General features: G+C 41.9%; 1 protein-coding gene across 1 annotated transcript; it reads right to left on the reverse strand.

The window, feature by feature from the left end:
• Positions 1 to 26,702, reverse strand: rnf207a (ring finger protein 207a). Its single transcript, XM_076268598.1, has 18 exons — positions 26,571 to 26,702; positions 25,827 to 26,017; positions 18,635 to 18,767; positions 16,703 to 16,850; positions 14,057 to 14,138; positions 12,217 to 12,292; positions 11,795 to 11,920; positions 11,152 to 11,198; positions 9,398 to 9,470; positions 9,200 to 9,268; positions 8,695 to 8,763; positions 8,272 to 8,369; positions 3,463 to 3,640; positions 2,756 to 2,941; positions 2,010 to 2,061; positions 1,739 to 1,856; positions 935 to 1,027; positions 1 to 798 (listed from the first exon to the last, which is right to left on the reverse strand). The coding sequence occupies exons 1-18, from the start codon at positions 26,571 to 26,573 to the stop codon at positions 648 to 650; spliced, it is 1,893 nt and encodes a 630-aa protein (XP_076124713.1). The 5' UTR covers positions 26,574 to 26,702; the 3' UTR covers positions 1 to 647.
• Positions 26,703 to 26,969: the final 267 nt, after the last annotated feature.

The following is a 26,969-nucleotide window of genomic DNA, read 5'->3' on the forward strand; positions in this document are numbered from 1 at the left end:
TCATAAATTATTTTTTATTTTAAATTAATTTTATATTTTATCTTTCATAAGAATGAAAGAATTCAGTCATATGAAATATGTTCACTACAATCACTCCAGTATATTTCAGCAATTTCTAGGGAATATTTCTTACATTTAAAATTCTTTCAACATTTTTGGAAAGTGTTTTCATGAAACCAACCAAACACAGGCTCTCTAAGAGTCGGTGAGTGAGAGTCAGACATGCACGGCAAAGTCTCTGTTCAATGTTTCTCTCTATAGTTCCACATGGGGTGAGACCTCATCATTCAACTCCGTCTTTTCCACTGACATCGGATCTCTACCCAGAAAAAAGGGCAACCACTTCATCATAACCATACATAACTTATTCATGAAATAGATCACAAACTTAATCAATGCTGATCGTTTTTCACAACCTCAACTAATGATCATTTTTAGTGCCATTTTTAGTCCGTGTCAGTTGGCTCAGCTGTCTCCAGGGTGCAGAGGTCTCCAGTATGGTGGCCCATGCCATGATAATAAGAGCACCAGTCCGGACTGCATGGATATCAAGCGAACAGGCCATAGAGAAGGAGTCGCCTGGCCACTGGATGTCAGAAGAGAAGTTGGTACAAATAGGGGAAGTCCTTGAGTTCTCCTGGATGGCCCTAAAGTTGTATCTGATTGGTTATGTCCTGGCTCCTCTGCATGCCTTGCCAGTTGCAGTCATTGGTTTTAAGCTTCTCTGACGGCAGTATTAGAGGGTGCTTTTCCATATTTGGGTCCCATTTGTAATCACTCAACTGAATTTCACTGTTACTGTTGGAATGAAAAATGGATGGGTAAGGTACCAAACTAGTGTCATTTGGTATGAAGCTTCAATTGATAGTTATCATGCAGAATTATTGCTAAGTACAAAGTGTCTCAGTGGCACAAACAGGATGGAAAAACACACCTGTGTTTTGACTCCGAGCTTGTGGTGCTGTCTTCATATATCTTCAACATTGTCTCTGTTCGGTCATCCTCAAGATCTTTAGGTTCCTGGTACCTATGAAGCAAAATACAATGGTCAGTATCAGTGTTGAGGGACTTAGTTATTTCAGTCTGTGCTAATCCTACTCTGGTGGACAACAGTACCCCAACTAAGGTCAGCTACAGTAACAGTTCAGTAAACAAACAAAGGCCAGCAGCCCCTAAACAGAAAAGACATGCCTCTTCTGAAGCTGTGTAAATGTCCGTTTATGACTGTTCTACATCCGAGAAATTATCTTTGTGTAACTGTCTTCCCGTTTTGTGTGTACAGCATCTGGGCCATTTCACTGATAATGTTACATAGAAACCTGGAGATAGGATTTTGTAAGAAAAATTATGAATACGAATTCAGCCCCTTTTTTCCCTTTCCCCAAAGAGAGAGGCCACTTTGGCAAAGTATCAGCACTTGTTATCACATGTGTACTAATGATCTGTAGGTACACAAAAATACACTATGTATAGACAACATAAGGACGTGGTATTACAGTACATATTGTTACACAGGTTGTTACACTGTACTTCATTATGTAGATACACTGGAACAAGGACCCTGTAAAATAAAGTGTAACCCGAATTTCTTTATAACTTCATTGTTGTTTTTTTGTCAGAGGCTATTTTTCAGGTCCATCTGGAGGATCGAGATGCATTTCTGAGTTGAGTGCCAGCCATGTAACACCACCCTATCCTGAGAAGGTGAGGAATATTGGGATGTAACATAATTTTGTACCTGGGCTCCAGTCGTTCCTTGACTTTCGCTATAGACAAAATGTATGGCCCGATCTGACGCGCAATGGTGGTCAGGTAGCAGTTCTCCTGTTTCAGCTGCATCAGGTCGTGGAGTTGGGCTACAATAAAAATACAATCACACAATCATCACCTATGCACATGCCGGCAATACATACCAACACTAGAACAGCAGCATTCTCACATGTGGAAGTGTGACTGCAATCAGCAGTCACCTTTTTGAGATGTAACCATGGCTCAGTGTGTCTTCATACCTTCATAAATCTCCTGTTCGTTCGTCACTCGCTGAAAGGTCTCTTCCCATATCTACACAAGAGAAACGAATCATCAGTCATCCATGTCACTCTAGTCCTGATGGACTTTTGTGAGACCTCATAACAAAATTACATTTCCCTGGTTTCATTTGAAAGGTGCTCTAATGCTGGGTAACGTCACTTCTGTTGACTTTCAAACAAAACAGAGAGCTAGCTCGCTACTTCCTTCCCCTCTCTCCAGTGCTGCTCCCGTGCAATTGAAACTCTCTGAAACGTGCATCTCTTCTGTCATTTGCTGGAACAGTTTGTTATGTTTTTATGGACTAGGTTTGCCCAGGTTGTTTTTGTTGCCATTTTTGGAGCCTGGGCTGTCCACAGAGATCGCATTTTTTTACAGTGTATTCAGGACACAGACAGCTAGCTGTTGGTTAGGTGATGTTTGCAGTAAGTGACATAAAATGTTTTAGCCTAAAAAACGTGTGGCATCGCTTAGAGCACATTTAAAGACAATTCTCCCATTTGAATTACTAAGGTGCAGCACAAAGAGGAAATGCTGGGGGCTTTACGACTTCAGGAATGTAGGTTAAATATTATTTGAGGTGTCATTCATCCAGATTTCCCCTTAAACATACTTTCTTCTGAATCGCTTCTGGGTGGCTGCTCCAAAGTTTAAACATCCAATATACAATGTTAGCAATTGTAACAGCCTGCATGCCTCATCTCAGTTCTCTATGATAGCAATATACCTCTTCAAACAGTGCTCTCATTGTCTGCACAGCAGAGTACTGGGAGGTGATCTGGTTGTGCACGTGCAGAGACTTCTCCAGGACCTCCTCGATGTTGTCCGTGTTGATGAGGGAGTGGTGCTTGGTCAAGTCCCTGTGCATGGCCTGGACCTGGTCCTTCAGCTTCTGGATTTCTGTCTGGAGCGTCTGCACGTACGTACACACACACACGCACACACACACACACACACACACACACACACACACACAGTCTGACTGGCTGTAAATCAGTGGTCCTTAGTAGAGCATCATCCCAACACAAATTCACATTGTGCAAACAGTCTCTAAATTGCTGAATCACATTTCTCAGTGTTATGGAACTTCATGCAAACTATGCCTCACAGCCACATGTGCACACATTTAAAATAGTGAAGGAATGTTACCAACTCAAATGAACAGGTTTTTTAGCAGGTACACCCAGCCCTACAGCAGCAACAACAACAACAACAACAACAACAACAATGTTGCTGGGCAATGTTCCTCATTATTGTGGTTCTGGCATGTTCTCATTGATTTTGGGCAACAGTTTCTTTTCTGGAGAACTTTAATCATCAGTAGGCAAGTTGTTATGATTATCCAATCAGAATAAATGGAACTGGTTATGTGGTTGCCCAGCAACATTGCTCAAGAAGTTGCCCCATGTATCATCACCTTAACTCCACCCTTACCCTGTAGCTGTTCTCATAGTTGCGGCAGTGCTCGGTAAACGGCGTGTCGCCCCCCTCGGCCAGCAGCACCTTGGTGCTGATGTAGCGGTGCGAGGTGGGCCGGCGCCCCCCGGAGGAGCCCAGGGGCATGTCACTGAGGGACGGGGAGCCACAGGACATGGACATGGGGGACTGGAGCCTGAGGGAAAGACAACAAACCCAGGTGAGTTAGTGTACCACCAGTGGAGACTGAAGGGTACCCATACCCACTGACTGGTTGAATGGTGTGATCGAGAAGCTTTTCTGTTTATATAGTAGTGTCATAATTCATCAAAATGGCTTTGTAGAACAAGAAAAAAACATTTAGTTATGGTTACAATATTCTAATAAAGTATTTATGAAATGCATCCATTTAGACCAGGTTAGAAACATAAAAGATTTTCAAATACATAGAAATGATGACAATCATCAATTGCTGTGTCTAAATATTGCATGCATCCTCTTAGATTTTGCGAATACAAACCTATCCTAATGAATACATGTGTCCTGACCAATATACATGTTGCAACTCAAAGGCACGCTATTTCTCTGTTAGAAGAACAGCTCTCTACTATCTTCTTCTCTTTTCTGATGAACACCTTCACTGATGAGAATAAGGAGTCCTCAATACACACACTTATTCCCTCCCCTCTGTTCACATCTCCTCTCTGTCAGTGTTTTACTGCAGCTAAATAGCAAACAACCGGCCTCGTCATGGCAGCACTTCATCAATCACAGCCGAGTATTCGTGGAACTGCCGTTCCGCTGGCCATGTTTACAACCAGCAATGCCAGGCAGCTGTCTAGGAATGCATAACGGAAAAATAACTTGTGCCTCGACAAGTGGAATATCTTTATTGAGCAATTAATGATCCGCTTAGGCCCATCTGAAATGGCACTGTGAAAGTCACATTCAGCATACGCACTTAGAGTCAGTGAGGCACTGCTTGTATCATTTTATTGCATGCAAAGTGACTGGTACTGCCTGGCTGCAAAATTAAATATAGAGTTGTCAGAAACAGAAAAAAAAAGTGTGTTAATGAATATCACCACCAAATCAATATAACACACTAATCTGTACCAACTGAAAATATAAAACACTGCCCAAAAACTTGATGGTGATGCTACATAAAAAAAAACATCCATCAATCTACAACTACAGGGACAAAATATTACTTCCTGTCAAGCTAAGTAAGCTGATCATGTTCAGCTCACCGAGTTGGAGATTTGATAAGGGGTCAGTGTATTTTCAAATTGAATGAACATTTTCTGTGTCCTTCCTTGCAAACATGATTAGAAGTTAGGAATGTTTTCTTTCCCACTCAAAATATGAATGTCTAAGTACCTCAGAGTGGCTATTTGCTATTGAATCAAGATCTGAAAGATATCTGAAGATCAATATGTATTATCTAAGAAATACAATTCCAAATACCCTACCCTATGAACCTCATGGTCACTTGTACTAAATGCACTGAAGAACAGAGTGAAACAACACTCTTTCAATTCATTAATGTTATACTGTATATTGCACTCTACCTGGTCCTTCAGACCTGTAGGCTACAATAAACAGACAAATAGCCTATACTGTCCTTGTAAATTCTTTAAAGAGACACTACATAAGAGAGGGGTAACTTTACCTTCAGCACTGAGCCTTTGTTAAAAAAAAAAAAAAGATAGTTCTTTTCCTGATCCACACAAGAGCAGGTACTGCAGCCAAAGAATCTGATCCCTGAGCAGCTAGTTTCCCTCGCGCACCTCTGTGTTCTTTGTTCACAGGGTAGTGGCGCTGAAGACTAATACCATTAAGATATTGCCCGGGATTGTGACATCAGCAGCATGGAACAAAGTGCCCCCGCCGCTTGTACCCGCCCCCCGTGTTCTCTGTTCTCGTGCCCCTGGAACTCGGAACTCCCACCCCACACCACCCCACCCCATGCCACACCACTCCAGCCCTGCCCCCCAACCTAAGCCCTTGCCGTCCCTCTCAACCACTCAACTGCATGGCCTACAAGATGAATCCTGGAGAGTTCCGTGAAATTCTGATAAAAATAGTGTTGAGCTGCCAAAGTGAATGAGAGATGGAAAGAGAGAGATAGAGAGAGAGAGAGAACAGATACAATTGACAGAAAGAGAGGAGAGAGAGAGAGAGAGAGAGAGAGAGAGAGAGAGAGAGAGAGAGAGAGAGAGAGAGAGGTCTGGCCCTGTCTGTCAGATTGAAAACAGGAATAATGATTAGGATGAGGTATGAATTATCAGGTATCAGTTCACTGATTCAAGTTGAAGTGAAAGAGTCAAGAGAACATGTGCATGGGAGTATGCTGATGCATGTAAAAAAGCATCTATTTGAGGAAGAGTATGTCAGTTTGTGTGTGTGTGTGTGTGTGTGTGTGTGTGTGTGTGTGTGTGTGTGTGTGTGTGTGCGCGTGTGAGAGAGAAAGAGAGAGAGAGAGAGAGAGAGAGAGGGTGTGAGTGTGTGTTTGTATGTGTGTGTGTGTGTGTGTGTGTGTGTGTGTGTGTGTGTGTGAGAGAGAGAGAGAGGGTGTATTTGTGTGTGTGTGTGTGTGTGTGAGAGAGAGAGAGAGAGAGAGAGAGAGAGAGAGAGTGTGTGTATGCACTGGTATATTTGCATATGTCTCAGCGCTTGTTTGATTGTGTGTCAGCTGGGCTAACCCGAGAACAAGGCCTGTGATTTATGTGGAAAGTTGGCAGGGAGATCTGCGTCACTGTCATCCTCGCACACACCGATGGGAAGCTCATCCATTTGGTGTGTGCATCCAGCCTGATCAACTCTGACCCCCTCACTACAGATTCCTATAAAAGTCCTTGTCCAAGCCAATGCTGGCGCTAGATTCCAGGGCAATGACAGCCTTATAGCATTGCTAAGCGGCGACTAGGGCTTATGGTGGGGCTGTGAAGAATTCCTGTGAGCCTATGTGTGGGGGGGGGGGGGGGGACAGGATGTAGGCCACAGCATTTGCAGATAAGGGCTGTTTGACACATATGGACATACAAACACAGACGTGTGTGTTTGTGTTTTCATTCACACACAAAGCAATCACACGAGGGTGTACACATATACCCAGACACATCTGTGCCAAAGGATGAAGGATCTTCGTCATGGTTAAGTCATGCAGTGTGCTCAGGAAATCAGACTTGCCGTTTACATGTTAAGGGATTGTTTTTTCAGTCACTTTGGTGCATTCCTCCAATCATCATTAACCTTTGCAGCAGCAAACAGCAAATGCATTTCTCAAAACAATTTGCTCAAACTGCACCACACAATGGATTACCTGCAAAAGCATGTTACTTGCTCAGAATGCTCAGTTTATGTATCAAAGGCAAATATTGTCAGTGCCATCAGAATGAAAAGCTTAGTGTCGCTGTTATTAACAAGATAGTCAAAATGCTTAGCTGTGTCGTCAGTTTACTCCGTGAGCATTTTCTCATGTGTTTTTGTCTGTCTGGCATACATCAATTTCAACAGAAAAAGTTACACAGTATTGTATGTCGATGTTTACCTTGAACTAATAGTACTGAGAATTTCAGTTTACCAAAATGCACCAAATTCCTTGACTGAGAAAAACTGTAACTGAAAAAGTCAACATCTAGCTGCGTCCAGCCATGACATCATGAATGAGAAGGGCCTTGGACCCCGAAACGCAACGTGCTAGTAAAACATTAAATGCTTTCAGGAGCATTATCTGGTGTGCAGATTCTATCCGTTTCTAAGGGATATTAATTCAGTTTCTAACGATGGCAATAAACTGCAGCTTTCCTTGACAGAACACCATCACATACACCATACATCACAAGGCATCAACTAACAATTATAATCCTTTTGAAGACAGCGGATGATTTAGAACAAACTGCAATAAATTCAAAAGTCCATTCAATAAAGTGTGGTACAGTACCCACAGCAACACAATACAATGTGTCTTTTAAAAATACATCCTCAACCACAATTTGTGAAGGTGGAGAAATATAAATCTCAGTGTAACACTGAGCCTCCTGGAACCTGACCCTTCCTGGAACTGAGGCTCAGCACGCATCTGGCCAGCCCGTGGTTATCGCCTCCAGCCCTGGCACCCCTGTGGACAGCTCTAATGCCTGCTATAAGCGGACTGTTGCCACCTGGTCTGTTGGGTTACATAAAGCAGCGGAGACACCCCCCCCCCCCCCCGACTCCTACCCCAACCCCCCCGGGTGGGCCGTAACCACCGGTGGGATGACTGAACGTTTTGCTCATGTCTGTCTGCACTTGTCAGCACCTGCTAGATGTGCACGTAAGCTTTTCAGGGATTTCTGTCACTCAAGAGCTCCTGGAAAAGGAGATTGAAAGGTGCGCGGCAGAAATGGCCCCCCTCTGCAAGGCAGCTGGAACACCTGCTATACTGGAGGTGTGCTGGAAAACAATGTCTATTTTGATGCAGATCTGCTAAATATTTAATATATCACAAATGAAAAGAAACAAGACTTAATGTTAGAGTTGCTATTCATGAGCCCAATTCAGCCTTCATTCAGGAACAAACCCATCAAACAGAGGTCAAATGGAGAAAAAAAAACTATTAAATGCCATACAAGAAATAGAAAAGGGAAAATAGTGAAAAGAAGCTGGACACAAGAAATGGAAAGAAAAGGATGAAGAGAAGGTCAGAGTGAAAGAAAGAGAATGACTGGGGTGGGTGAGAATAAAGAGATAGAGACAGACAGACACAGGGACAGACAGAGAGAGAAACAGACAGACAGACAGACAGACAGGGAGAGAGAGTCAAAGAGAAGAGGAAGGACTGACCAGCCACTGATGCTGGTGATGGATGGAGGTCTCCTCTGACCCAGGGGCAGCAGGTGCTCCAGGGAGCGGGCAAACTCAGCATGGTAGTCTGTGTTAATCTGGAGGACACAGGGAGAATGGCACATATATTTAGAGAGGGGGCCCCAGGAAGACTTATACAAAAAATACCAACCTACCATTAATTAACACAAAATAACGCAAAATAGTGAGAGTGAAAGCGATAGTGTGTGTGTACACTTGGAGGATAGGGGTTAGTGTTCATATGTGTGTATGTGTTGCCTGTATCTTGCACTCCATTGTCACCCTATGTTGGAGAGTAAGATACACAGAGAGAGAGGGACAGAGAGAGAGAGAGAGGGGGGGGGGGAGAGAGCATTTCAGACTGAGAGTGAGAGGTTTGATCTCTTTAGCTGACTCCCTCACCTTACTGCTCTGAGTGGGGGTCAGCCGGTGCGGCAGCTTCACTATCTTACGCAGGCGTTCCATCAGCTGCTGCAAAACACACCGGCAAACCATCAGCTGCAATGACTTGCAATGACATTTTATATTAGCAACACTTTCCAATTAACAAGTCCATTAACACTGTCATAAACAAAATGTAATGCCCTGTTGCCAGTAGTCATGCCAGCTTACATCCAATGATCTAACAGGGTAATGTTTACATGGTCAAATGCCGTAATGGTATTGTAATGTCTTATCTAATTTATTTCACATGCTAATGAGCTCTCATAACATCACTGATTATTACAATATGACAACACTGTTATCAGTAGATTGTATTGAATTGTATGTCATAAAAACATCATAAAAGTGTGACTGTAATTCACCACTGCACAGTTTGATAAGTTCTTCAGATTGTTAATGCTGTTTAAATAAGGTGCTTATACAAGCATAAGTTGACTTCACACACTATTTATAAAGCACTTACATAGCCCATATCCAGAAACTCAAACTTGTTGGCAGAGCTGAGGAAAGCTGAGCATGCGACCAGGTGAACCTGAACGGGCGGAACAGAGAGGAGGGGGTGAGATAGATAAATGAGATGATTGTGTTCTGAGTCCTGTGTGTGTGTGTGTGTGTGTGTGTGTGTGTGTGTGTGTGTGTGTGTGTGTGTGTGTTTCAGTACCTGGAGAGTGGGGAGGAAAGCAGCCAGGTGTGAGAGCTGTTCCTTCATTGCCTTCTCCTTTTCCTCATGCTGGCTGTTGACAAAACAAAAAAAGACCACGCTGTCAGAACACACTTGCGTGCACTCGCGCACGCACACACACACACACACACACACACACACACACACACACACACACACACACACACACACACACACACACACACACACACACACACACACACAAAGAAAGTGAGCGAGAAAGAAAGAATGGGGGGGGGGGGCAGACATAAATAGCCTTTTGGTCCATTCCTGGAAGCAGTGCTGTGTTGAGCTTCCAGGCAGTGATCCGAAAGAGACACAGGAGGACAGAGGCACAGAAATCTCATTACTCCATCTCTGTAAAACGCAACCTGATCTACCGCACAACTCCACCACAGCCCAGCTTTCTCCTCAATGTACATAGTCTACTCTGACTTTCACTCTCTCCTTCTTTCTCCCTCTCTCTCCCTCTCTCTCTTGACCTATTGGCCTATCGCACTCTCTTTCTAATAGTCTTTCTTCTGTGTGTGTAGATTTCTTACATTAGACACTTTGTTCAAAAGTGAAATTTCCTGTTATCATTGGGAAAACACTTATATTCAAAATGTAAGCATATCTGGTAATTGGTAAAACCCACACACATACCTGAAAACATGTACAGAGAAAAATGAACACCATTTTCAGTGGGCCAATAAAAAATATATGACCACCAACCACATACCTGCATTCCTCTTTTGCAAGCAATGGAAGGGGCATGCAGAGACATTGAGGTGGGGTCAGTTCAAAGGTGCATATGGCACACAAGGTGATATTGTCCCCATTGCCTAGCCCGAGAGGACATCACCTGCGATGTCCACGAGGACTTGTGACCAAATCTGAACATAAGGCAGGATCCATAAAGCTCCCACCCCACCCCCGCCACACACACACACACACACACACACACACACACACATATACATTTTTTATTTATTTTTTTCAATAGCAATTTCTCCAGTAATTGTTTATTACACTTACAGTGTTATATTGATAAGTGTGATTCTACTTTTCTTTATTACTGTAGAATGTTTGTTTTTTGTAAAAACTAACATGTGTGTATGGTTTTGTTGCAATAATTACATTTTTAGAAAGGATTGTTGAGTTTTGATTGCAGTGTTCATTTGGTATACCTGTAGATGTGAGTTGTTTATCTCCAAGTGCTATATCTTATTTGGCTGTGTGTAGAGTTTTGACATAATGAGCCAAATTCTGCAAAAAGTGTGTAAGCAATAGGCAAAAACTGTAATAATTTTCTTGGGGGCCAAACTGTCATGACTCATTTGAGCTCCAAGCAGGCGGCTGTACGGTAATAGAAACAAGGCTAGCAGCCTCACGGAGGCTCATTAATTACTGAAAACACCAGTGAGAGAAAGAGAAGCAAGTAGAGGTACAGTATCTGTCTGGGAATATAAATCAAGGTGGTGTGTGTGTGTGTGTGTGTGTGTGTGTGTGTGTGTGTGTGTGTGTGTGTGTGTGTGTGTGTGTGTGTGTGTGTATTTGTGTGTGTGTGCGTGCGTGTGTGTGTTATGTGTATGTGTGTGCGTGTGCGTGTGCGTGTGCGTGTGCGTGTGCGTGTGCGTGTGCGTGTACGTGTGTTTGTGTGTGTGTGTGTGTGTGTGTATGTGTGTGTGTGCGTGCGTGCGTGCGTGCGTGCGTGCGTGCATGCGTGCATGTGTGTGTGTGTTTGTGTGTACCTTTGGGCAGCTCTCAGGAGGATCTCCTTCCTCTCTGCTAGCTTTTCCTGTGAGGAGAGGAAGTAGACGTCTCATCTACAGTTCCCACTGACAGTATCAGGTCAGCTGAAGGTACCTGTGCCTTACTACAGTACCTGTCCCTCGAGTACGTATACAAATCTGCTCGTGTCTTTTTTCAAATCTAGTCTATTTTAATACCAATCCAAACTGACCAATGCAAACTGTGCATTTTTTTCTTTCTTTCTGGTAATCCTCTCTGCTAATTTGGTAAAAGGTAACAAGGAAAAAGGAGGTCAAATGTAGCCTATTGCAAGTAGAAATGTCGATATTTTTGTAATAACTGTACTTACATTCTGTTACAAAAGAAAACATATGCCTAACTTTGCTAAATTCATTTGCCTGCTGTGTCTAGTTTTGTGGTAATCCTAAAGCCAGGGGCCACATTCCTAATAAGGTATACACTAATGTCAAAGCTGAACACTAGTAATAAGCTGTACAAGAGTATCAAATCCTATGCAACTGAGAGAATGCCAGCTTCTCATGTGCGTAGATATTACAGCCAAAGTGTCAACATATGAGATTACACTGCTTGTATTCCTAACGTCATCCCACAGGGCCATGGCGCCCCCTGCTGTCCACTGACCTGCATGCTTTTGAAGAGGAAGCAGATGGCGCTCTCCTCCTCCTCCACGTTGGTCCGCACCTCCCCAATCATAGCCTTGAGCAGGACAATGGACTCCCGCGCTGAGCTCTGCAGTTCCTTCACCGCCTTTAGAAGGGAAAGCACACAAGCTAAGGCATATCCTCCACATTAATGTTGTGGACATGCATAAGTAAAGGAATCATTAAAACACACAGTCGACTAGTAGAGTTAGGAATGCAGGTATGATATCAATGATTTAGCCAAATTCCTCTCTGAATGAGGTGAAATATTCAGACATTCAAAGCATAAGAGACAGAGGCTGATAAAATATAGAAAACACATCTATCTGATTTCATACAAAAGAGCTATTTTAGCCTTTTAGATCAAATTCTCAGGGACAAGAGCATCATCCATTGACTCACCATCACAGCCTGGTCGAGTATCTCACAACCTTGGGCATAGGCTGTCTCAATGTCAATGCAGTGAGTCCGGCTCTCCCTAGGACAAACACAATGAAACATGAGCATGCTTTTCTGGTCATACAGATCATTAACACATCCAAACATTATGCTGGTGATCAATTCAGAGCCCACTCATGTACACTTCACCATAGGGGACAATATGACTAACAAATGCATTAGTATGTAATATGTGCTTTGTGCTATTTGAATAATTCAAGGGAACTGTAATTGTAGTTTTGCACACAAATTGGAACGTTGCAACAATAGGCTTGGCAAGTCTTTAACTTTAGTGACAGTGACAGTGACTAAGCTATTTTAAGCTACACTATTGCAAATGTGCAACGGTAGAGGGTAGTGTATGTGTGCTTGTTTTTTCCGTGTAAGCATGTATAGATATAAAAAAGGTGAAATATAACAGGAGCGAGAGAAGGAAAACTGGTACATGGAAAGGGGGAAATTATAAATTACAGTTTTTCTCGATTGCTTTGGTGCATTTCTCAGATCAGAACTGACATTCTCAAAACTGCTTGTTCAAACTCCATAGCACTTGTGCACATCATAAAAAAGCAATTTCTCCCAATCGCCCAAACAAACAGCAAATGCTTTAGTACATCCATGCAACTGATTGTGCACAAAATATTTGCTGTTTTTTTTACATTTTCATTTGCTAATGTTATGTTGGTCAAAAACACTATATTGGTTCCATCCTGAATATTCCTACACCAAAAGGCCTTAATTCTCGTGGTCTAAAAAGAGTTGTCATAATATTTCAAGCATATATATAGGCAGGAACGTCAGGATGTATAGAATGATGATATGATGATACAGTAAATATGTCTTACAGTAGTGTACATCTCTACCCAAGGGAAGTTTTTACAGGTTGTACTGTAAATTTCTCATTTTTCCTTTGCACATGCTGTAAAAGCCTTTTTTCTTTATACTCTGTAACAACATCCGTCAATTGTTGTGCAAACAGTACAGTACAGTAAAAATGTTGAATCATATCTGGTCTCTTACAATGAATTTTGTAATTTTGAAATAGCTATGCCACACAGACAACAGTGCTGCCTTTTTTTCATTAGAAAATACTTACAGAGTTAACTGTGACAAAACAGTTTGACTATCTTGTCCATAAACCATGGCGTAATGGACTTGTCAAACTGACAGTTTTATTGACATAAATACTACTTGCTTTTGAGACATAAACTAAGCATTTTGAGTAAGATACACACTTTAACAGGTGATCCACTATGTGATACAGTTTGCACTAATTATTTTGAGAAATGCATTAACTGTTGCATTAACTGTGCAAACGTTAATGATGATTTGACAAATGCACCAAAGTGAAAACTGTAACTTCCTGATCCGGAGGGTCAAGTCAAGTGTATTTATATAGCACATTTTTATATGTGGTCCTCTGACATCCACATGGATGAACAAATGGTGCCTTCAGCTGAACCTTTCTAGGACTTGATTGCTGGTCTTCGCAGCCAAACAAATGAGACATCACAATATCAACATCAAAACTTATCTCCTGCTCCTACCACGGTTGCGAGAAACCTGGGCGTCAAGATAGATGATCAGCTGACCTTCCCTGACCCTGAGTGGCTGCTCTGGTAAAAGCTTATGTTACCCCTCAGCCACGACACTTCCTCCCCTACATAAACGGTAATCCTGACTAATCTCTTTTGTAGTTCCCGTTTAAACATTACATCAGCTAAAAAAATAAACGTAAACGTAATGTTCCTTTTTTCTTTGATACTGGTGTGATCTGGTGGTCGTGAATGCAGTGGAAACTTACACTTGCATGTCTCTGAAGCAGTTAATACACAGCATGGACTTCTTCTCCGTGGAGAACATGATGTACTGCTCATCATGAAGACCTGAGGGGACAGCCATTAACTGGCCATCAGTCACGCCGCAAGCACAACAGTGTGGAGTGGACACAGAAATAATAATAGTACATTTTGTTTCTATTTTTTCAATATACAAATATGTTTGGAACCTTGATAAAGGCTTTGTGCCGAAATATCGGTCATTAATAACTTATGCATGAAGAGATCAGAGTGTGTGGTTACTCTCTTTCTAATTTGATAACCTCCCTGACCGGCACCTCTACATGGGTGTGCATTCCTCCTCCATACTTTTTAATGGAACACAACACTGCCCATCTGGTAAACATTCATTTTCAGGCCTATAACTGTGTTAATTGGAGAGGGATTAGGATAAGGGGATTTGACACTGCGCTGGCACAGTGAGGTGCCAGGATGCTCCCATCCTCTGCACCACTGCCTGTTCATCTGCGGTGACAATAGAGATGTAATAGGTAGTGACGAGTTGGGCCAATTACCTTCACCTTCAAAGGTGTGGGCCTGTGTGTACATATAGGAGAATGGCCAGAGCACCATAGAGCCTACATACTAGCAGCCATTTGCTGAGCTATATAGCTTTAGTCTCCATTTAATTGCAGTCTGCCATATATTAAAAAGAGGGAACAAATCTTATTTTCCCCAAATAAATGAGTTTGAGGGTGATAGAGACAATCAAGGGTGATTAGACAATAGAGTGCATGAAGATACTTGTTTCACATCAGTGTTCTAGTTACTTCTGCAGGTGTCGTTAATTTAAGATATTAGAGTTGACATTCATAGCTATTTTTTTGTCTAACTAAAAATAAATAGTTTAAAGAGCAAATCAACTGTTTTCTGTGTTATCTAGATTCCCATGAGCATTGGCAAGATCATCTAACTTAATTATTTGGATTATTTTACATGAAGTTTGGGAAATGTGTTGTGACTTTGTTTGACATGTATGCTTTATCACCACCATGACTCACGAGCATTACTCACAGTTAACTTAAACCAGTGGTTCTCAAACTTTTTCTTTCATTCCCCACTTTGATCAAGGGGGCATTTTAGAGCCCCACCTGTCCCTCATCGCTCTAAGAAAGTGGTAGGTCAAGCTTAAAATTGTCAAATTTATTAAAATAATGACAAGTTCTAAATATATCCTCTTCAGCAGAGTTAAAATCAGCTGGTGCTGCAGATATAATAAATAAATACATAATGTGCCATTGTAAATTAAACACACATATTTCTGTTTTCCAGCAACATATTAACAAGCATAGGCCAATATTTTACAGCATTTAATATATTCAATGAAATACATGCTGCATTAAATGGATCCATAATACAGTCATACTGAGCACTGCTGGTTGGGAAATATTTTTGAAATAAACTTTGCAGGCATGTGATGTAGGCCTACTGTTTAATACATGGGATCACGAGTGACTCCCGAATCAGACGTTTCAGCGATTTCACTCAGATTCTCAAAGGCATAATACTGTCGCTGTTTTTTGGTGAATGAAGTAATCTTATCTGCTAGGTGAGGTATAGTGCTTATCGTTGCCTTGAAAATGGAGATTTAACTCATTGAGCTTTTCAAATATATCGCTAAGATAGGCCAGCTTCGTCAAGAAATGTTCATTAGTGAACGTGCTTGCAGATTCAAACATGCGCTCTTCCTTCAAGAAGAGGCGACTTGGAGCTCAAACACGCGCGACAGCACTTTACCTCGGGAAAGATACTACCTTGCTTCGCTGTGAAACAGTACAGCCTTTTGGTCAGCTCCCATCTCCTCGCAAAGTGCGGAGAATAGACGCGCTTTTAAGGGCTGGGTCTTGATGAAATTCACCACTCTCACAACCTCATTCAAAATCTCATTGGTCGGGACTAACTAAGCTGCCTTGACACGAGCGCTTCCCTATGAATAACACAGTGCGTCCATTGCGCATCGGGTGCTACCTGGGCCTAGGCTACAGATAAAAATAAAAATAAAAAAAAACTCCTGATTTTCACGTCAGTTCGCGCCCCGGCATGTCTCGCGACCCACAGTTTGAGAAACGCTGACTTAAACCAAAGATTTAAGTGAACATAACTCAGTTGTTGAGTGTAAGTCATTCTGAGCTATTTAAATAAATCCCCCTGGTACTTCGCTAAATACATTGAAATAATTGAATACAGTTGGCAATGAGTGCATTTGGTAATATTGGACATTGGTTGTGTCTTTATGTTGAACTTTGACACATGCTGGTGGGGAAATGTAGCTAAATGTTGAATGCTGGAAAACTGAGTATGGTCAGGCAGGCCAATTATTATAGAGATATAAAGTCTGTTGAAAAAAAAACTAAGATACCTACTTGAATAAAATTGTCACCTTAAATATAAATACTTGAGTTAGTGGTATGAAAGTAAATAATGATGGCCTTAAATTGATTGAGTATATAACCGTAAAGTTTTTAAGGCAATCTGTTTCCTCAAATATTTTAAATTTATTGAACTTGTCCGAGTTAACAATGTATACAAAAATATGACCACTAAAGACTGAGGAGCTTGTTTGCCCCCCGCCTGGTGACTTATGATGGGGAGGATAATGAGTGAGGACTCACTGCACTTCCTGTGGCCCTCCTTGGTGCGTTTGGCCAGCGAGACGATCTCGTGCTGGGAGAACATCTTAGCCTTGTGGGTGATCTCCCTGCACTCCGCGCACAGAGGCTGGCTGCAAGTGTTACAGTAATACATCGCTCCAGTAGCATCCTGGACACACACACACACACACACACACACACACACACACACACACACATTAACTACTTTATTTATGTCCGCAATTCATAATAAATGTACATATGGACATAAATGTTACAGATACAGAACATTGCTAAGGCATGATCCACCAATGTGGGTCTGATGACAAACTCGAACAGCAGATTTATGGATACACACAACACCTTCTTCTCCATATATGGCGACTTCCAATAATGGACGATATTGAGCAGTATTTGGCAATTTTCTTTGCCCTTGCTTTTGTAAAGCCAACTATCCTGAGACCCCTAATGACAAGCCACATGGCCCAGGCTGCCGAAGATAAGAACCAGACATTGACATTTGTAGCCAAGGCCAGTTATTTGCTGTACAAGAGGGTGATATTTTACTAGCTTTGTTAAGTAATCCTCCTCTAAAACCCAGGCTACCTCTAGACATAAATCAAAACAGCAACCTACTTCCAGGATGAACACATCCCTATCGTGCTCATCAATGATTATAATATCAGGCCTGGTGGCATTTAAATCAGAGAACGCAGACATTTAAGAACACCTGGAAAACATTTGTTGTCTAACAACACAATTTACATGTATTGACACATTTGGAGAAAATAAAGATGATAAATTTCCAGATATAATGTCCACAATCTTATCATGCCTGGATACATAAAGACTTTTGTAAAAAAGACAGCCATTTAATATGTGTGACATGGATTCTATGACTTGCTCTTGTCCATGATGTATACACAATGGTGAGTGGGAACGAGGATCCAAAGCATTATGCATCTGTTTGCATTAACGGTGGCAATTACAACGGGTGTGCGGGCTGGATTTAGGGTAGTTTAGAGGAACTCTCACTACTCCCAACTCAGCATGGACGCCATGATGGATGCGCGCGCACACACACACAGAGGGGGGAGAAAAAGAGGAAGTAAGAGAACCAAATAAATTGGCACACACACACACACACACACAAAGAGTAAATAAACAAACAAACCAAACTAAATAAAGGAGACTAATGCTTTGTGATTTCCCAGAGGTGAACTGGAGAAGGGAGAAGGAAGCACATCATGCTTGTGGTTTACTTTCATTTGCTGCTTGCCTTGATGGAGGGAATTTATATCACAAATATTTTTTTCAATCTCAAAGATCAACATGAGTATAATTTAATATCAACTATGAATATTTTCTGGCTCTAAATTGCTGTCTTTTTATTGTGGTTTGACAGTGTGTATTGTATAAAGAAGTGAAACATATGTGCTTGTATGTGTGTTTTCCCACCAGTGTATGTATGTTTACATGTATATTCTATGTGTATGTATGTATCAGAAAGAGAGAGAGAGAGAGAGAATGGGAGAGAGAGAGAGTCTGTGTTTTTTTGTGTCTCTGTGTGTGTGTGTGTCTCTGTGTGTGTGTGTGTGTGTGTGTGTGTGCACACGGGGATATTTCTGTCTGTTGTTATCAGGATTTTTGGAAGTAGTTTGTCTTTTTCAGGCAATCAATGTTTATCTATTTTCTAATTTCAATTTGAAATCTGGCCCAAGCCTGAATTCTGAGTGCCTGAGAACTTTAAATGCTGTGTGTGCATTGAGTCTGTGAGTGAATGTGTGTCATGAATGTGTGTGTGTGTGTGTGTGTGTGTGTGTGTGTGTGTGTGTGTGTGTGTGTGTGTGTGTGTGTGTGTGTGTGTGTGTGTGTGTAAGTGTGTGTGTAAGTGTGTGTGTAAGTGTGTGTGTGTGCCTGGAGGATCGGGGTCAGTGTGTACAGTATGTTTACCTGCATCTTGCTCTCCATATCACAGTTAGCACACAGTACAGTCTCCTGGCTGTCTGAAGAGTTGTCCACCAGATACTTGAGCAGCCGGTCCTCAGGAGGTAGGGCGTTTATCCCCTTCAACAATGTGGGGTATCTGAGATACACACACACATACACACACACACACACACACACATGTCTATTACACACTTAAGGTATTATTCCTCCTCACTGACATTGTGTGACAATTTCTACAATTTATAAGCCCTAATAACCACCCAAAACTAAAAATGAAAAAGATTGTAATGGCGTAACATTTATGCAAGCAAAGTAGTTGCTGCTCCATAGTTGGATTGGTTGATTATTTAGTGCCATCTTTGTCCAGGAGAGGGCGATAGCTTCATTTATAGACCAACCATGGAGGAGAGTACAAGACATGCCATGACAAATCATGATAGTGCCTTTTCTTGTCACCATGTCACTCCCAACAATGCTTGAGGTTAGCTTGAAGCTAAATATGTAATGCATGGCTATATTACTGAAAGCACAGGAAGTATAGCTTTGATAAAATGTATGGAAGCATTCTAGAAGGTCCAGGTACATCTGACTCCATTAGAAGAAAAACAATATTTTCAGGTGTTCAGAAGAAGAAACAAATACACTCACAGTACATCTAACATGTCCCTTCTGCACCTCTCAACTCCACCCTGCTTATCTAGTAACTATAGTGACCAGGGCCATCTTGTTCCACTTAGAGCAGCATGGCGAATTCCTAGATTACGTCCTTCTTGAGAGTGTGACTGGTATGGATCAAAATAGCAGAGGACAAGTGGCCCATCTCTCGGGCTAAGCCCTGAGGGCTGATTGTCTAGGACACCGGGGACATCCGTGGGTGTCTCTGGAGCATGGGAACGTTAAGAGATGGATGCACAGATTTATTTCGGAAAAAAACACTCTACCTCTACCTCTACTCTACATTGTTTTTAAAGTTGCCTTGCTGTAACAAGTCTGCGTTCACTATATAATCATATGTCAGGCCACTTCAAAGTTAGATAAGAAAAACAAAATTAGAAAGGATTTTAATTGTCAGTAGGGATCGCAAGAGATAAGGAGTTGAATGTTGATGGGACGAGTATGAAATCCAAACATAAGTAGCAGACAGCAAACAGCAAATGAGACTGGTTGTCATGTTACTGGCAGTTTTTAGAAGGCAGCCATTTTTTATTAAGAAAGTCAGGTGTTTTGACCCCCTAACTACTAGAATTTGAATATGCCCTTTCCCCAAATAAGCACTCTTCTCACAGTGTGCTAAGGTTAAGCCACTGATGACAACCTTTTATCTTTTCTAAGCAACAGTCAGTTAGCTCAGCACCTTGCTGACCCTTGAAATATCTCAGAGGGATTAACGGAGTGGACGCTTCTCTGGCATGGTCAATCGAGACACAATGTAGACTCAGGTGTAAACAGGGACACTGAGGAAGAGTAGCTGGTAGTTAGTAATTTTTGGAAGAACTGGAAATGAATGCCTTATCAGAGCTGTATGCATACGGATTTTAGACACACTGGCAAGTTGCTCAGGCACTAAACAGGTCTCTCTCAGTTCTGATCCTTGGCAACCCAGCCAAACTGGGTAATAATATCTGATGCTCCCTTGAAACAGCTAGTCACTGGCACATGTAACGCACTGATGTAAACTTGACTTAAGGTTTGTCGTAAACATGACAGAAAGGCTTTCATAACATGCAATGGCAGAGCTTACATAATGCACCCTGTTGCCTTTGACACCCTAGATCAAAATGTTCCTCATTTAATGGTTGGCCCTGCCAAAGCATGCAAAGTTGGTATTTGTGTTATTCTCATATCATTACTTGCCTATTGAGTTAAACACAGCAGGCATAGCACTGCATGATTTATGAGAAGACTGGAAGCAGATGATAGGTCGATTATACCTTCTTCAGGCAGTTATGACACTGTGACCTCAATGAACATTGACATTAAATAAAAGCAGTATTAGCACTAATCATTTAGCAATCATTGTGTTATTTACTATCCCTGCATTGCAGATTACACTCAATGCTGTCTTGCATTCCCAGTTTGATGGATAGACCTAGCACCTATTATTAAACTGACATTTCATGACATGGAAAGTAACCCATGCTGTACTCACAGGAGACAACCGTTTCCTATCCTCTCTACTGCAATAATGATGGACTTAGTCAAACCTATGGTGGCATTATGCTTTAGAAGTAACACTTAGTGAACACAGTTGATAGTTAACAATGTTGACTTTTGAATAAAGTTCGCAGTTTACAGCAGGGGCAAAACAATAGCCTGGAAGCCAGCCTAAATTTACCCCGCCCAATTTGACTTCGGGAAATTGGGTCTGAGAAGTGTCTATGCCCAAACCAGAGGTGTTTGGTCGATCAAACCGTTTGGACGGGCTTTATAAACGAAGATGGATAGATGTGCAACAGTGCCAAGTCATCCACGTCACCTGAGCACGCTTGAATTGATTTTGTTTATCAAAAAGGATGTGTCTTGAGAAGTTAGATGTTTATATTTCACTATTGAATCTGTTGTACAGTAAATCGACAGCGCAATAATAATAATAGTAATAATAATAATAATAATAATAATAAAAAGAAGGATGTTTTTGGTTGTTTTCCCTACAAGATTCAAGATAAAGAAAGGACAAAGGGTTGTAAAAGGCTTTAAAGGATCTTAAAATTAAACCAGAATCCATAATTAAAAATTATTAAACACAATGCTTCTGATTAATAGTAAAAGCATTTGATCAGTTAGGAGAAGGCAACAAAGAATAGTTTAGTTTTGGTTTTAAAAGTCTCGATTTGAAACTGGTAGCAGTAGGAGCATTTTTGCTGGCTCCAGAGCTGCACTGTATAGCAGCTAAGAGCTGCCTCACCATGTTGAGTTCTGACAATGGGTTTTGGCAACACTACTCCCTGTGATTTGAGAGGTCTGGAGCGTGTATATCGCTGAAACATGTCTTGGTCCTGTTCCATTTAGTGATTTTATAAACAAGCAGCAGTACTTTAAAGTCAATCTTGTAACTTATTGGATACCAGGGACTTAGTATTGCAGTGACTATGGCAGGGGTACAATGTGCGTGGACATGATGTCCCAGATTGCCTTTCACATTCACCTGTCCACCTCTTCATGCTCTTACTGAGCCTGTGCACACAACCGTATTCTTGAGTGGAGATTGAGTGACTAGAGCCAGGTTTATTCCCATCCTATACTGGACGCATAACCCTTAACAGCTGTGCAGTATGGCCTACCAGAGAGAAGCCTGATCCATTCCCAAGGCTCCCGCTTGCACAGGACAACAATGAGATAAATATAGCTGGGTGGCGAGCACGGCTTTGCCACTGCAGTTGTAGATGCCCAGAGCTCTGCGGCTAGGCGAGGATAATGTTACAGCAGGTTGCGAAAGATTGATGGCACTGCGCTGTCTTAACAAAATATCATTTCTAATCTCCCATCACCAGCACACACACCTTTCTATTATAGCCTGCACGCACTCTCTCTCTCACACACACACACACATATGCATGCATGCATGCATGCACACACGCACACACAAACACATACACACAGACACACACAGTGAAATGCGAACATTTTTACAACTAGACCATATGCACAGCACCATGTGTGTTTCCGTTTATGTGGCAGTGAGGAGAGACTCTAGTTAAAAGTAGGCTTGGATGGAAAGAGCATTAAAGTTATGTTTGGTTATCCTTCCACATCAACTGGGTATTATCCCAGCTATTGTTTATGACAAGCCAGAGATTACCCACTCAGTACACTATAAAGAGAGTCCCAACAAGTTTTTAGGTTACTCGTTGCTCTGTGAGGGTTTTCATGTAGTTGAAGGACGTCAAATTGATCAACGTGGCAGATTTCTTATTGTATTGAGTTTGCAAACAGCTGGACCAGCAGCGTTCCGCTAGCGTCAAACAATTTCAGCATTAGGACCTATTCAGACCGCAAACATGGGGTGTGTCTTCCGTCTGTGTTCCGTGGCTGCTGCGTTGCCTTTTATACATTTATACATGTATGTGTATTAATACAAGAAACGTCTCCGATGCGGCGGTGCTGCGGCCAATCTGCCTATTAAAACATCTCTTCGCTGTCTCTCTTGAACGGAAAGCTTCCAACATGCTTGCGTGTCACACGAAAAGTAGGCGTCTAGCATTGCACACGTTTTTTAGCACGGCTCGAGCGCAGTGTGCGCAGTGTGCTTGCTCTAACCTGTTACCATGGGCACCGAAATGAAAACAGACAGGTAACGCAACTGACACGCAGTCGCCACGCTTGCGGTCTGAATAGGCCCTTAGGGGATCACACTAACCAGCGGCAAGCAGCAGGTTTCCTATTGTTCTCTATGGTTTGGCAGCGGAACTTTGGCAGCGGTAGCGTAACGCTAGCGTTGAACAAGCTGAGCGTTGAACTTCAAGCTGAGGTTCAACTTTTAAAGCGAAACGCGAGCGTATTCAACTGTCAGTTTAGGCAAACCGTTTGTGTGACTTAGGAACGAGATAGAACTTATTATGGTCTGAGCGTTGTGTTACGCTTGCCGCTGCCGCTTGCCACTGGCCAATGTGATCCCCACCTTAAACTTGGTCTAAATTTCAAAGCGTAGCGCGAGGCAATATAACGTAGACTGTTCATGTAATTTAGGAACAATAAGTTATTATGGTCTGAGCATTGCATTCCACTTTACCGCCGCCGATTTGTTATTCTCGATTTGTTATTTGTGATCCCTACCTTATGCCCATAAGCTTGTCTGTTACCTCTCTCTCTCTCTCTCTCTCTCTCTCTCTCTCTCTCTCTCTCTCTTTCTCTATCATCTCTCTCTCTAATTCTGTCCCCCACTCTGCCTCTCTCTGTTTTCTTCCCCACACATCCTTCTTCTCTATCCTTCTTACTTTCAATGCTTTAATGCTTTCCCTCTCTACTTTCTCTCTGTGCCCCATCCCAGACTCTCTTTCTTCCTCTTTATTTGTCCCCCCGCCCCACCCCGAGTGAAGTCCAGAGGGGCTATTAGGTAACACAGACCACCATGAGTCACTTCTCAGCAGGAGAGGAAATAAGGGCAGCGGTGGGTCGTATTTAATTGCCTCGAGGGCCGAGATCAATGCGGCCAGGCCCTTGCCAACATGCCTGTGTGGGAGGCTGTTGTCGTGTGACAGCGGCATGGCTCTGTCGGAGCGTGGGGTACGTCAGGCGTCCCGCTCCTGGGGCTAAAAGAAGACCAGGAGCCTGACTGACCCTGCAGCTGTCAGCTACAGACAGACACCTGACCAGAGGCACCTCTCTCTCTCTCTCTCTCTCTCTCTCTCTCTCTCACACACACACACACACACACACACACACACACACACACACACACAAACTCACTCTTCTCCTCCTCTATCTGTTTCTCGTCCTCCCTCCCTCTGTCTCTCATGCTCTGGCAAGTCGGAGTTGCTAATTCAAATAGAGATGCTGTGAAGATTTGGAACTCAAATGTTCTCCTTAATTGGACAAAACGGAGTATATAACCACTGTGCCATAAACACGACTGAACGTCATTCCTTCAAGATACTTCCCAGCTACATATTATTGAATTTAAGTAACAGAATAGGAATTCCACTTTTCATACATTTTCAACATGCTGGGTACCCATTTAGTACTAAGAAATTTCCCAATGTATTGAGAACTGATAAAAAGGGTCATGAAGTAGTCAGGAACCACAACGCTACAGGGTGCAATACCAGGCATTCCAAACGTGCATCAGAATTGACAGCCTATTAAAAGTCTGCGCACCATCCAAATGAGTTTGGAGCCATTATTTTCAGGTAAAAGAACGGCACTGTGTTGCTTGAAGACTTTATGGAAGCTGTAAATAAGTATTGCATCTTACTACACCATTTAAATTATACTTAAGTCTACAAGCTGACTGAGACTTTATTGTTGTCATTGATTTGAAAAATCAGGGTGGCTTTTAGCTTTTGTTATCATCATCATCTGACACCAAAAACACAAATTGAAATGTTTGTAATAGTGGTAAGATTTATAGAATAATTATTTTCAGTTATTTCATACTGAAATAAAAATAATAGTGAAGCTATTGTTTTATAAATACCTAATTTGTAGCATTAAAAAGAAAACCAGACAGAGTTAACATTGGACAGTGTTGATAATTTTGGAATAAATTTCACTTAAATAAAATAAAAGAGATCATGTGTTTCCTGTTTTCTGTTGATGAAAGTTATCGAAATTTTGCAAATAATTTCCTCTGAAATTCCTCTGAGGTTACTTAAGCTGAAAGGGATTCAGCAGATGCTTTTATCCATAGTGACAGGGACAATGGTAGTATGTGCTGTGACAGGAGATACATTAAGATTTAAAATATTCTGTAAAACTCATCAAAGCCTTTTTAAAACTGATGTATTCTGTAGCGGTGAAATGTGTCAAGGCATCTTCATAGTTACATCACTACAACCTACTGTACCACTGAGAAGAATTGGAAGGTTCCTCATCATACACAACGTTTTCGGCCACTGCACAAGAAATTTACAGAGCCCCTATAGGGACATGCGCAAAACAAATTCAGGTGTGACAGTTTCTGGTGAGCACTGTAATTGCTATAATATTTGCATCTCCACACTAATACATCAAAAAGGTGTTTTGAAGGGCATAACACCGGGTGAACCCTGCAAAGACGGTGATAACATTAATTTAAGGTTTGTGACATTTGGCATCAGAATGTCTGATTTGTATTTACATTATAGGCTACATTTATTTACATTGTAAAATGGCTCTTTCTAATATGGTTATTATTAAATGACAATGTTTCTAAAGTTTGACAAAATAAAGGTGACTGGAATCTAGGCCTGTTATAGAACAGCCACACATTCTGTCAATTGATACTATCAGTCAGATGGAAAACAATCGCAGCCACCAGCCAAATACGGGTAAAATATGAAAGTGGCTCCCAGAGATAAATTAATGTCTTACTGTATAGTGTCTGGTGTATTTGAGTCTTTATCTGTCAGTGGCTGAGTTACTTGAGCAAATATTTGGTTTGTTCTCTGTCACTCTTGATGGGAACCACTTCCTAAAACCAAAAAAAGCTTAAAAAAGAGAAAAGATACAGCATGGCTGAGAAACCCCAAACTCCCTTGACTTCATTCTGGACCCTTACCCACAGAGGGGGCAGTTGAGGCGGTTGTCACAGGCTCTGCCACGCAAGCAGCTGGCACAGAAGATGTGGTAGCAGTCCAGAAGACAGGGCTGCTGGTACTGCCCATGGCACAGGTGGCACACCAGGGGGTGGCAGCTGGCATAGTCTGACTCCCACAGGCTATCACAAGAGGGGAAAATGCCTCCAGACATCTGAGGGCAAAAAGGCACTGGTTGCATTTGTATTCCAGATTGATCATTTCTTATTTTCATAAGTCAGGAAAGAATAGTCATTCACACCACATTGCTTATTTATAAAATGAAAGTCAGTAATAGGATGCATTCACTATAGATTACACAAATACTTCATTAATTATGCAATAAAGGCTGAGTAATGTAATATTATAAAGTAGAATTGAACATGACCCCAACTTTGATGACCACATAAAAGTCACAAATACCATGTGTACTGTACATGTCACCCACCCACATGACTTGCAACCAATTGCCATGATGAAAAACAAACAAACTGCAGGTAGCATGCTTTGTACTCATGTGCAAATAACAAGTTACAAAATTTAGTAAATATATTGCCATGCATTAGGCTACTTTTGTATAAGTATTTGCTAATGCATCTGACACTGGTAGACAAGGCACCTACATTATGAAGATGCAGCCTACACAGCATTATTCATTTGAAAACAAACCAGTAAATTTAAATCATAGCTGCAATAATTAGACTAAGTCACTAGGATAGTTAACTTACCATGGACCCTTAAAGAAGACTTCTTTGGCTATAGAAAGATTATTTTAGTCCAGATTAATGAAAATGTCTATTGAATTATCTTCTCTTAAATTGTCTCTGAATCCCAGTGCTCATGTAGTTCTGCAGCTCTGCAGCTCTGCAGCTCTGCTCAGTGCAGAGACTGGTCACCGCCAAAAACAGCTCAGCCCAGTGGGGCTTGCTGAGTTGCCTGATCTGATGAGTGGCTCCCTGGCAGCAACTTCCCTTTTCTCTACCGAGCGCTTAGAGTAGTTCCCGGTGTAATGAGTGACTGTCAGGAGGTGCTGTTTTACCTCCACGCCAACACAACTGCCATTCGTATCAGGAATGGCAGCAATGCCGGAGTCCCTCAAGAGTGGCCTGACGGGAGGCTCCTGACGC

Source organism: Alosa pseudoharengus, unplaced genomic scaffold (assembly GCF_046254945.1).
Source record: "Alosa pseudoharengus isolate Yale_2024_CS ecotype anadromous, Long Island Sound unplaced genomic scaffold, YU_APseudo_1.1 YU_APseudo_1.1_scf_5, whole genome shotgun sequence".
In the NCBI taxonomy this organism is placed as follows: Eukaryota; Metazoa; Chordata; class Actinopteri; order Clupeiformes; family Clupeidae; genus Alosa; species Alosa pseudoharengus.